Here is a 12,869-nt window from a genome sequence, read left to right as displayed (position 1 = left end):
TCGACGGTCAGATACATACATGTCTGTTTAAATAATGGTCCCAGTTTTCTCGACATGCATTCCTGGCCAAACGGGCCGGCCCGCCAGGGCACAATTACTATACGGGCGGTGCCATGCCGGCCCACGTGCTGCGCTCCAGGCCCAGGCACGGCCCAGTTAGTAAACGGGCCGGCACGTTGGCCCGTTTAGCATGGTGGGCCGCATATTTTCAGCCTGTTATTTGACGCACTGAGTGTTTTTTAGCCTATTTTTACATATTAGGCCATATATAGATGTATAAAAAAGTAAAAAACGTAATCGGGCCGTGTCGTGCCGGCTTGCGTGCCCAGCCTCTAGGCCCAGGCACGGCCCAGGGCGTGTCGCGTGCCGGGCCCGGCCCATTTAGCCCGTGTCATGTCTGGCCCAAGGCGGGCCGGGCCGGCGCAAAAAAACGGGCCAATTGGCCAGCTGTAGCAAGCATTTCTCTGAATTTATTTCATGTCTTCGGCGATGTGCAGTGGGAGGAGATGTTCTTGTTGACTACTAAGGCGTCTATGATGACCTCATCAATCTCAAGATGATGTGTCGGCTCAATCTTTTAGAGGTGTTCATAGAAATAGTGTATGCCGTGTTCATATAGGTGAGTCTATATAGTATATATGTATGTATGAGCGTATGCGTCTATACAGTGTTAAAAAAATTGGTGGTCGACAGTCGACAAAGTTAGTTCATCTTAAAACATCAGTCGTGAATAGCTTAGATGGTAAGGGCATGTCCAACGCTAACTTCCAAACCGGACGCCGTATCCGTCAATGATGTGGAAGTCTGTCATTCAAAACTAGCTGCAAATGTTCGGTTACATTCCAAATAAAATTTAGCGAAAGTAAACAAATTTGATGTAAATTTAAACACATCGGACGATTTTGATGTGGTGGAACCAACTCATATCAGTCTTCGAATCCTAGATTTGGCATTGATGGTCGCATTTTCCTGAATTTATTTAATGTCTTCGGGCGATATGCGTTTAGTGGGATGGGACGTTACCCTCGACTATGAAGACGTTTGTGGCGACTCCGTCAATCTTAAAATGATGTTTTGGCTCAATCTCTTGAAGATGCTCATAAAGATGAGTATATGAGCATATGCATTTGTACTATGTTAAAAAAATAACGAAGTTACCACATAGCATGTGTGATCATCTATCTCAACCTGAGTTGATCAGTTTTTCTGGTGAAGTGCAAGAAGAAGAAGAAGACTAAAACATCATGAACTTAATGTAAATATGTTGCAGATAATCCTCTATGTGGCATGTGATATCTCCATCATGGTTCCTTCCACTCTATTGCCAGATACTCCCTTATTACTTGATTAAATCGGTACATCTTTCCCAGCACTGCTTTGCTTGTCACATTGACAATTTTCTCAAATAGAGGAGCTGCACTTTTCTCATTGGAACATTGTTGAGGCATATGGCTGGCTGTAGTTCATAAGGATCTAGTGTTTGTTCATGAAGTTCTTGGGGACACTCATTTTTTCCATATGCCAAGTGTTATGGTCATGTTTCATGGTTGATGTGTGTCCCCTCACTGAGATCCTGGAATTCGCAGCGGAGCCAGGGTTTTCCGACATGGGTACGCATAGTCCCAAAAAAATAGTGCAACGATTTATAAGACATAAAAGTTTATAATAAAGATAATAAAACTATAAATTATTCTTTGTAGCGACAATATCTCTAACAATTTAGTTATGTTGCAAGAACATGCACGATTGTTCACATTTTGATCTTCAACCTCAAAAGACTTCCGTGTCGGCGTTGTGGTCAAAGTTATCTTGGGTGCCTTTGAAGCTCTATCCAACAAATGTTTCCGACTTCAGATCATCACGCTAGTTCTTCATCTTTCACACTACAAACTAAAGATTATGCATACTAGATAGTGGATGGTGTGGATGTTTTTTAAAGGGGTGATGTGGATGGTGGATAGTCGTCTCCTGCATGTCTCTCTCATGGACTTTGAGCACCTAGCCCCTACGTCGTTAGCCCACCAGGAAACCTCAAGGCCTTTGGTCCAGTCCAGACGCTCGTACGTTTATCCTTTTCCAATTTCTGGTGCACTAGTTGTATGTGTAATAAGACTAACATACATTCTCTTTTGGAAACATGTAGGAGAACTGCATGTGAAAGTATTAGGAGAGAAAGGGTGAGCTTCCGTTGGGACTAAATGACAGAGTTATTACTCTAATCCCAAAGGTTCGTAACCCACAATTGATTTGTGAACATCGCCCTATTGCACTATGTCCTGATCTCTACAGGTTCAGAGATTCGTTCGATGAGGTGATCGGAGAAGAACAGACTGCGTTCGTTTCGGGTCCGCTTAATCACAAATAACACTCTCGTTACATATGAGAGTGTCCATGCCCTAAAGAAGAAGAAACTATAAAGGATCCTTTTTTGGAAGCTTTTTCCTTTTTGCGAGCAAACTTTTGTAATACTCATTATTTGTCGGGCTTACATTCGGCACTACAGAATTGGACTGTTCTGGAAAGACCATATCTAAACCAAACAACTGTTCTACCGTGCACATGAGCAAGATTTGCTAATGGGTGACTAATTATGTTCTGAGCACGGCTAACATGAGTAATACAAGTTTGACGTGAAACCATTACATATTTGATCTCAAGCACCGCGGAAGAATGAATAGACCTATCATTATCTGCTTTAGACGTGTGGCCACGAGGCGGCGGAAAAGAATGTGCATGGCTGAAACCAAGTGGGCGAGGCAGGAAATGTTAGGGGGGGGGGGGGGGGGGGGGGGGGGGGGGGGGGGGGGGCTGGATATTCCAGTAGGTTTTGGTGCCTGCGGAACTGGTACGGAGCACATCACCATTAAAATAGAGGAGGGCTAGGTAGGAAGTTGAAACTTTACCCCCGGTTGGTCTTTTCTAGATCCAAATTCAAAATGCACGTTGAAAAACAAAAAAAAAATATAAATCTAGAAGTGAATAGCGCCATTTTTGCTTGTCTTTCAATGGCACTATTCATGTTGAATTTGCCTTCTTTTTTGTTTCTCTATGTGTATTTTGAGGTTGGATCTGAAATTTTGTATAGGCTATTTGACACATGTCTTGTGAACATTCACATTTTTTCAGATCTTTCTGAAACATTTGAAATTGACTTTTGGGGCATTCGATCACCCAAGTGTGGAGCACTGCATATTTCTATGATGCTAGTTGCTCTTAAGAACCTCCATCATCTATAACATATACAAATCACAAAACGGAGTGCGTATGGAGAACTTCTAATGTTGGAATCGCTACTACTACTTTCTTTGATCCATATTATTTGTTGCCCAAACAAATGTATCTAGATGTATTTCAATGCTAAATATATTCATTTAAAAAAAGTAATTTGGATTGAAGGGAGTAGTTTTCTCAAATTTGGATCGAAGGGAGTAGTACATTTTTCGCGCTGGCCTAGGTTCGAGCATTTGGGACACTAAACAGAACCCTAATTTCGACTTAAAAACCATACAACAGCAATTTGATGTCCTTAAACCACAACTTAATTGACAGTCTGATGACGACTAGAATCGAGAGAGTTCATACACGCTCTGACAAAGGAGAAAACAAGAGGTAATTATACACTACATGACAGGGGAGGCATCATCTTGGTTGTCCTTCTCTCGAGAGGCAAAGTCACTAGCACTACTACCGCACTTGCTGTGCTGCCAGCGCCACGGGGACCCAGCAGTCAGATACAACGCAGCGAGCTCTGCCCTGGAGCTGCTGCCGCCTCACGCTGACCGGCTGAAGAGGTGGTAGGGGAAGTTGCCGTTCTTGTCCATCAATGGCTCCACCAGCTTGGCGATCCCCAGCATCACCCTCATCAGCTCCTCGTCGAACTCCTTCTGCCCCCTCTTCCACACCGGCATGGTGTTGCTGCCGGCGTTGTTGTCGAAGCGAGCCGGCGGCATGTCGTCGGAGCGGGAAGAGTACTGCTGTCCGGGGAAACCGGCACGGGGAGGGTATGGCGGCAGCGGCGGCTGTCCAGGGAGCGCGAGCGGTCCGTCGCTGTGGCGAGGCTGGTACTGCGGCTGCATGTTGAACGGTGGCGGCGCGTCACTCTGGCGAGGCTGGTACGGCGGCTGCATGTTGAACATTGGCGGCGCGTCCGTGCGACGAGGCTGGTATATCTGTGGCTCGTTGACGCGAGACTGGTACGGCGATGGCTCGCTGATGCGGGGCTGCTGGTACGACGATGGCTCGTTGATGCGAGGCTGGTATGGCAGCGGCGGCGGTGGTGGGAGTGGCTGTGAATCGGGTGCGCGTGGCGGCTGCAGTTGCTGGTGCTGTGGGCGCATGAGTGGCTGCATGTTGGGCTGCGCAGGGCGTGCCGGCGGCTGCAGAGGCGGCTGTGCGAAGCCGAGCGACCTCGCGATCTTGCTCACTGGTGCAGCAGTGTCCGGGCCATTGTTTCCGTCGAAGCTCGCTGGCAATGGAGGTGGCTCGAGCATGCTGTCCCCGCCGTCCAGCACGAATTTCACCCGAGGGGAGTCCCGGAGCGCGCTGGCCGCAGCCAACCCGCCCTCGTCGTTGCTCTTCTTCAGGATTGACTTGGGCAGCCCAACCGACATGCGCGCCGGCACCGCCTTGGACAGCGTCAGCGGAGCGCCATTGCCGGAGCTCCCAGGCCTGAACGGCGTGGTCTCCATGAGCCGCAGGTCAGAGCGCTGCGGAGGGGCCGCCTCAGGCCCTGGGTCGGCGCCGGCCGACCCTCCCTCGACGCCGCGCAGGTAGTAGTTGGGGGCCACCTGGCCGAACATGGCGTTGGCCTTGGCATACTTGAGCGCGGCCTCCGCGTCGGACTGGAACTTGTAGATGACCCGGCACATGTAGGACTTCCAGTACACGCGGATGCCGTCGATGTCGAGCGGCCCGAAGCGCGCGAACCTCGCCTTGAGGGAGGCCACCGACGGCAGCGTGCTCTTCAGCGGGAACTTCATCATCAGCGCCGTGGGCGACGGCGTCCTCTTCACAGGCGCCGCCGCTGGCACCTTCTTCTTGGCTGCCGCCAGAGCCTTCTCCTTCATGCCAGCCCGCCGCAGCTGAGCCGCCGCCGTCGTCCCGCCTCCCGCAGCTGCGGTGGCGGTGACGACTTTCTGCTCCAGCCCGGCCTTCTTGTCGGCGGCCAGAGTCTTAATCTTGTCCAGCTTGATTTTCTTCTTGGAGGCAATCTCCTCCTGGCGGTCAGACGGCGGGCGCTTGACGCCAGCACTGGTGGGGTCGCTGGGCCTCATGACCGGCTTCTTCTTCAACGGTTTGGGGGGCTGGCCGTCAGAGACGACGGCGGCGGCGGCAGCAACGACATTGGGCTTATTATCCAAGCCCTTCTTTGACTCTTCCGGCGGATCGTTCTCATAGCTCTTTTTGTAGTGTTTCGAGCGGAACGCCAGGATGAAGGAGTGAGAGGCGTCAGAGATGCGTCTGCCGGCGCCGTAGAAGGGAAGCAGCGGAAGGTTTTGAAGGTCGGATATTACCTGTGTCAGATCTAATCCGTCAAGGTCGACCTTGGGGGGCGAGAAAGCTGCGGGCTTTGTAGCGCCGCCGCCGTCGCCGGAGGGGGCGGCAGAGGGCACGCCGCCGTTGAGTTCAGCGAGCTTCTTCTTTTTCTTCTTCTTCTTGGGCTCGCCGTCGGCGGTGGCCACGTCTTCGGCAGGCTCCTCCCTCTCGCGCTTGCGGGCCTTCTTGGGCTTGGCCACCTTGTTCGGCGCAGTGGCGGCGGCTGCGGCGTCCGCGGTAGCCCCGCCGTCGCTCGCCTGGTCAGCGGGAGGGAGCGCGCGTCTCTGCAGCATAAACTCCTCCTCATCGGCGCCTCCGGTGCTGCTGGGCAGCGGCGGCGTCTGCGGCTCAGCCGGGGGGAAGCCAGGCGGCGGGCCACCGTCGTCCGGGGCGGGAGCCGCGTCCGGGAGCGCGGCTGGCGGCAGCGCCGGCACGCGCGCGTCTTCCCGGCGCTTGAGCAGGTACTGGTCCTTCTTGCTGGCCTTGGGCTTGATGGCCGGCGCGCCGGGCATGATCTTCTCCATGAGCCTCGCGGCCGCGCCGGCGGCGCCCCTCCGGCCCCTGGCCGGGGCGTTCTCCTTCTCCGGCACCTTCTGCCGACCCTTGAGCGGGCGAGCTGCAAGGCATGTCACCAGCGGCACACGTTAGCACACAGCGCGACACCACATCCATGCGGAAAAAACGCAACAGGAACAAGTCAATGCGAAAGGGTCACGTATTTATATTCGCATTCCTAATAATAGATGTAACACAAGAACAAAACAAAAGTATCGACAAAAAAGGAGTAGCACTAGGAAACCAGATCCAAAGGACGAATTCGCATGTATTTCGAAGAAATCCATTCAAATAAAAATTAAAATTAGAGTTTAACAATATATAACTGTCAAAAACGCTCTTATACGGAGAGTACTAGTTTTTGATTTATATAATTGGCCACGGTCTGACCCTGCAAAATGTAAATAATTCTGACTGATTAGCATGCGCATGCGTGACAAACTGACCGAGAGGTAAAAGAAATCCGGTCCAGTCGGTCACAATGCTAGACACGTCGCCGCTCAAATCTCGATTTTACAGAAAGAATATAGTACATGTGGGGCCGCGGTGACTGACAAGGAACTTGGTGGTGGGAGCAAAGCGAGCGCTCGCTCCGCATGCCACAATCTTCGTTGGTGGTAGCGATGATGGGCGCGAGTGAGCCGCTCCCTCTACGATGCAAAAGATGCTACTACTCCTCATGTTTTGTAATTTAAAAAGCGCAAAGGCCCAAATATGATGCAAAGGATGCTATTTGTTGCCATTGAATCAAACAATCAATACTCCCCCATAATCACACAAAAATTCAACTCTGCTCCCAAACCCTAACCAACCCTACTCATCGCCGTGTTGATGACATCCCCGATCGTGCTTCCTTCGGTCCTCCCCTCTTAGCGGTGTACAAAATATTAACAAACAAATCAATTAACTGATCGATTAATCCATGCTCGACGGATCACCAATTTGTCGATTAACCGATTTATCAACCAATTAACTAGTCAATTCAAACCAAGCAGATACCAGTTAGCAAAGATTTATCGACCAATTTACTAGTCAATTCAAACCGAGTTAGCAAAGAATCATTCTTAGCATCGCATCGTCTCCACCTGTGTGTTTCTATGGCTTTGACAAGACATTTGCCCACCCCTACATGTCATTGTCCGCAAGGTTGTCCAGATTGTGTGTCTGCTTCTCGATAAGAGGTACCATCGCCACCGTAACCAACCGCCCTCGACCAACTCCTCCCTCTTGCTCTATCTACTCAACCAAAGACGCAACTAAGCATTGCTGAAGGGTGGCTTTTTTTTTCTCTGGTGAGGCCTAACCCTAACTAGGATAAACCAAAAGTCGTAAGCTCAGCAAAGAAGGCAACTGGCAAACAAGGATGCCACAGCCACTAGAGTTCGCACTGATGATTTTGATCAAAGCGAATATTCAAACTGATATATTCTAAACTCTCCTCACCTCCCCTTCGACATCGATGAGACCCCTTCCCCCCCCCCCCCTACATGTCACTGTATGCAAAATCATCTAAATTGCATGTTTGCTTTCCTCATAGAGGAGTCATCGCCACCGTAGCCGGCCATCGACCACCCTCGATCAACTCATTAGGTCGTGGATGCGATTAACTCCCTCTGCTCTACTCACTTGGCCAATGACGCGATCGAGTATTGCCACGCATAATCAAAGCACACCTTTTCCTCTCCATCGAATCGTAACCCTAACCCTAACCATGACAAACTAAATTCCTAAGCTTACCAGAGAATGCAAAACATCAAAACAAAGGATGCCGTCGGATTTCACCCTAATGATTTTTTTTATCAAAACCAACATTAAACTGGTGTGTTTTATTCTCACAACTCTCCTTTCATCTAGTAGGAAAGGCAGATCATTCGGAAAAAAAGAATTATACTGCTGCAAGGACCTTGAAAGGGGACTTGGTAGTACTTTTTTGGGGCTAAAAACGGCCTAGGGCATTATATTTACTTTTCTCTGAACTGAATACTTTTTGTTCTCCCACCGGCTACACCTCTGGAAAGATGAGGTGCACGTGCGATTGCAGGACGGGAGGTACGTGTTAGTTTACAATTTCCTTTGGCGATTTGATTTCCTCTCTTTTGCTCAGATGACTTGCATCACCACTAGGTTCTTATTTTCAGATAGTTCTAAAAGAATGTTGAAATTTTATACTCATAAAATTCTAAAATATTGAAAGGTTCTAGTAGAAAATAAGATACAGGGCTCTAGAGTCCAGAATCGGGCTCCGTGGTGGTGTGGGGGGTGGGTGGGGGATGGGGAATAACCATGTGCTATTGGTCGGGAGGAAAGGCTCCCTGTCGATCGCGAATTCCTCCTAAAAACCCAGAGACGAATCCTGTGTAAATCAGACGCTGCGTTCTTAACAGGTTCAGACCCACGGCTAGATTCTTGATTCCCCATGAGTTAAACTGAAACTCCATCGGCAGGATAAGTTGCCACGGAAGTTGGATATGAGGTGCAAAAGGGGATTCTCCGTTCACCGCATGCCAAGTCCCCAAAAAGCACAGCTGGTGTGAGTAACGCTATCTGAATTTCCTTGGGTAGGAATGTGACCCGTCCGTGTGCAGAGGCAAACCACTTGAGAGACTCCCAAGGATCTTCTGTGGCTAGTGGGCATGGCATATGGATTCGCTCTCAACTCTGGAGGGGAAGGCATGGGAAAGCCATTTCTGAGCTTTTAGCAGAGGGAAGAACGGCAGGCTCTACTCTGCGCTTGGAACAGACCATCAAAATCCTCTTGCTGGCATGGCTTCTACAGTTCATATCGGCCCATAAAGTTCAGGAGAAGATAGCCATGCGTGCTTCTTCAAAAGCTTCTCATCGTAACTGTAGCATGCCTGCGTCAGCTGAAAGGACAGGCTGGGACTGCTTCGCTGGCTTCTTCTGATTGAAGCAGGCCACGAAAACGGCAAGCCCGGACTGCTCCGAATGTGAGGCAAAACTAGTGCAACATGCTCCGGTAAGAATTTGGGATAGAATGTCCTCTGAACTGCTCCGAATGTGAGGCGAAACTAGTGGTACAGACTCCGGTCAGAATTTGGGATAGAATGTCCTCTGAACCTCCGAATGTGAAACAAAACTAGTGGAACGGGCTCCGGTAAGAATTTGGGATAGAATGCCCTCTGGTACAACGCCTAACTCAATTTGGTTTTGAATTTGTCTAAAAGTTTAGTCCAATGGTGGGAGATCAAGGCAAGGAGAGGGCAAATGGGTTAGATAGCGTACTCAGAGTTGTTGCTGGTCTGGCCAAAGTTTTAGATAACTCTATACAGCTTTCACCATTCGTTTCTCGCCATCTTGGAAAAAATGCATATGTCGGCAGATGTTAACTTCATTTTGGTTCTCTATGCAGGACCTCAACTTAAGAACTATGAAGAATAATTCAAATGTAAACTGTTTTTAGATAATCAAGATAACTTTCAGGTTATAATTGTCATGTGCAACCAGATTAATTCCACTAAGCGATTAATAGAGAATTCCTACTAAAATTACTATAATGACTTGACCATGCTTGTCTAAACTGACAGTAAACATCCTTTAACTGCTACCTTGTAGATATATATACATGCTTATTTATGAATGTAAAGTAATAGGCACAGTGTACGGTGTTAACTTGATGCCTTCCTTCATGATGTGCAGGTGAACTCAACCGCCTTACCTTGATGCCTGCTCAATGATGAAAACGAAATAGTGCATCCAGAATATGTATAGAAGTACCCCAAGTCCATCTCCACCAATCACCAATATGTTTTTATCAGGCACATAAACATACCTCTTTCAGAATCACTGTTTCTATACTTATTCAGTTCATTTATCAAACATTGCGCTAATACTCTTCACCAACAACAAAAACAAAAGGTCAAGTTGCTGAAACTAAGCGATTCTACCTTAATATGCGAGGTTATGAAGGGGTCAAGAACGCGAACGTAACTGAAATGCAATTCGGTGTTAAACTAATGCACACTCACAGGAAGAGGAAAGAGATCCAATTCCTAAATGTACCAGATTTAAGGCATGGCCTTGGAAGAAACTAGATGAGTAGCAAGTACCCGAATCAAGGAAATATATGGATGCAAGAGAAACATTTCAGAATCCATCCAAAATCCATCATAGCACACAGAAGCTGCTGCTTTAAAAATCTATATGCATCGTGGAGAGGTAAACTTCCATTGTATCTTTTAATATTTGTATTCGGCATAACTGGATGGGAAAGATAGATAAGTGGATAAGCTATGGCCGTATGATACACATATTCTTGTGTGTGCAACAAGTCCTCATTGACCAAACGATATTCGTATGTGTATAGCTTTTACTTGAATTGGATTTCATTTTGTGTCAAATGCAGATTTTACCATTTATCTTTGCACAATTATGCACATGATTTGTGTAAAAAGTGTTGGCTATACAGATAAAAACATTTTTCGCATTCATGCAACACACAGTTCAACAAAAGAGAAATAATAAATATTTGAAGAACCAATATCCAGTTCACTATTCACATCAAAACGATTAGTATCAGGTAATCTGCCCATCAAGTTCAAGTACATAGCAAAAACAATAACAGAACAATGAATAGTAGTACTACTAGGATTGGGCATGTGAGTGTCGATACCTCGTTGAGACCGTTCATTCTCAGCCTTGACCTCGCCTTCAAGGGCCTTCTTCGAATCCACCCCAAATGATTCGGCGTAGGTGAGGTCGTACCTCTCGTACCTAGACCGGCGGTACGCCATGAGCATCGCTGCCATCTCGATCCCAGGCAAGGTACGTGCGGCCGTCTCCGCCGCGTCCCGCTGCTGCACGGCAGCGTTCTGCAGGAAGTCATACATCTTCTGCGGAACGAACCGCTCCCTTGCGGCCGTCACCTGCTCGGGGAGGTACTCGGCGTTGCTGTCGAACCCGGGCACGTTCACCAGGAGGAACCTGCGATCCTCGTTGTGGAAGCGGAAGGTGTCGGGTCCACGGCAGGGGCAGAGGAGCGCGAGCGCGCTGCGGCGCGAGATCTCGTCGAGGGACTCGGCGACGGCGGCGGGGAAGGTGCGGCTGCCCCCCTGCGAGGTCTTCTCGACGAAGTGGTCCTCGAAGCGGACGAGCTCGTGCGGCTCGAACCAGCCGTAGCTGCCGTCGCCGAAGAAGGCGACGAGGACGAGGCCATGGCGGTGGCCGCGATGCACCTCCGGATCGTCGGAGAGGGTGAGGCTGTAGACGTGGCCCGGCCACCACGGATGCGACTTCACCTTGCCCCAGACCATGTCGCCGAAACTGGGGGTCCAACCCTCGCCGTCACCAGCGGGCACGACGGCGCCGGAGCCGGCGGCGGCGGGGGCAGCCATCCTGCGGCGGGGGAGCGAAACCCTAGATTTGGGTGCGGGGTCTCTCGGTCTGGGCTTAGGTTTGGGTTTGGGATTGCGCTGTGGGTTTCGGGGGTTGGGGAAATTGGGGGATCTCGGGCCGGGTGGGACTGGGACACCGTCCAAGGGGCATCATGGTAATTAGGTGCAGAAGGAGGGAGAAAGAAACGAAAAGGAAATGATATTTTCGCCGAGGCGAGGCGTGGCGAGGCGAGCAATTTATACTAGTCGAAAGGGGGCAAAACACGCCGCACGCAGGATGAAACCGCGCCCACTGAAATTCGAAGGGGGCAAAACATGCCGCACGCGGGATAAAACCACGCCCACTGGAATTCGAAATGACTTGAAATTTTTTGACGTGTGTGGCTTGGTTATAACAAATATGTTAAACGGTTAAATGGACCACACTATGCGTATGTAACCACTGGGCCATCATGAATCTGCATTGTTGGGATGTTGGGCCTTTAAACTATCTTTTTTTATGAAATTGAAAGGTAGCACTCGTCAATCAAAAAAAAAAGAAAATATGTAAATACAATTCATTGGTCGAGCATATAAAACAACAACCAAAATATGTGCACACCCGATGATTAGATAGAGTTGGCATCAGGCATTACCAAATTATGTGAGGCATGAAGACCTAAAGCAACTTCAAACACAAAAGGAAAGGCAACCTGTCCATATGTTATCAATACTCAAACTATTGTTTAGAAGTCTGTTATCACAGTTGTAAGCGGTCCTTTTTTGTTTCCTAACAAGACCATGTAGTAGGTAGAAAATAATTCACTATAGTGATAAAAACAAGTCCCACCATAATGGCGATCTTAGTTACTAAACCGATTAACCTCTTGTTGTCGTAATAGTGATGTATGTTTAAAGATGTCTAGAAAGAGTTACCACTACAATGGTGATGTATCTACCAAATTGGTTAGCACTAGTTATCACTAGTGGGGATGCATTAGCTACTAGATTGCTTAGTCCACCACGGTAGTGATGTATTGTAAGTGGTATGTTGAATATCAGTCATCATACAAGTGGTATTGCCCCATTTAATTATCATCATATTGATGATGTAGTTACCATACTAGTTAGCACTGGTGATTAATTTATTAACATGTATATACCATGTAGGTTTGGTATATAATTACCATGATGTTGTATTAAGTGCATCCATGGCCCCATAGTGTGTTATGATTGTCTATGACAACTTCATTGAAGGGACTAATATGACCATCTTATTCCTAATAGATGTTATGATATGTATAAGAGGACTGATGTTTAACCCTCAATCTTCAAAAAATGAGTGTTGCTGGGATTAAGAACAATTTCAAAACCTCAAAACCAACTTTTTTCGGACCAGTCAAGTTGCGTCCACATCCAATAGGGCATTGATACGTCTCCAACGTATCT

General features: G+C 48.3%; 1 protein-coding gene across 3 annotated transcripts; it reads right to left on the bottom strand.

The window, feature by feature from the left end:
- Positions 1-3,505: 3,505 nt before the first annotated feature.
- Positions 3,506-11,585, bottom strand: LOC125549588 (PWWP domain-containing protein 1-like). Of its 3 annotated transcripts, XM_048712961.1 has the most exons (3): positions 10,721-11,576; positions 5,514-6,151; positions 3,506-5,399 (listed from the first exon to the last, which is right to left on the bottom strand). In XM_048712961.1, exons 1-3 carry the CDS (start codon positions 11,439-11,441, stop codon positions 3,771-3,773), a joined length of 2,988 nt encoding a protein of 995 aa, XP_048568918.1. In that variant the 5' UTR covers positions 11,442-11,576; the 3' UTR covers positions 3,506-3,770. The 3 variants fall into 3 exon arrangements, with proteins under 3 accessions (XP_048568918.1, XP_048568917.1, XP_048568922.1); XM_048712960.1 differs by having other exon boundaries at positions 3,506-6,151; positions 10,721-11,577; XM_048712965.1 differs by lacking the exons at positions 3,506-5,399; positions 5,514-6,151 and adding an exon at positions 9,490-9,774 and having other exon boundaries at positions 10,721-11,585.
- Positions 11,586-12,869: the final 1,284 nt, after the last annotated feature.

This window comes from Triticum urartu, chromosome 1 (assembly GCF_003073215.2).
Source record: "Triticum urartu cultivar G1812 chromosome 1, Tu2.1, whole genome shotgun sequence".
Taxonomy (NCBI): domain Eukaryota; kingdom Viridiplantae; phylum Streptophyta; class Magnoliopsida; order Poales; family Poaceae; genus Triticum; species Triticum urartu.
Note: the sequence above shows the minus strand (reverse complement) of the source record. Positions and strands in the feature narration are given on the sequence as shown.

Coding starts and splice junctions, on each gene's coding strand:
- LOC125549588 (XM_048712960.1), bottom strand. CDS start 11,441: ATGGCTGCCCCCGCCGCCGCCGGCTCCGGCGCCGTCGTGCCCGCTGGT. Junction 6,152..10,720: donor GAATGAACGGTCTCAACGAG/GTATCGACACTC, acceptor CATGCCTTGCAG/CTCGCCCGCTCAAGGGTCGG.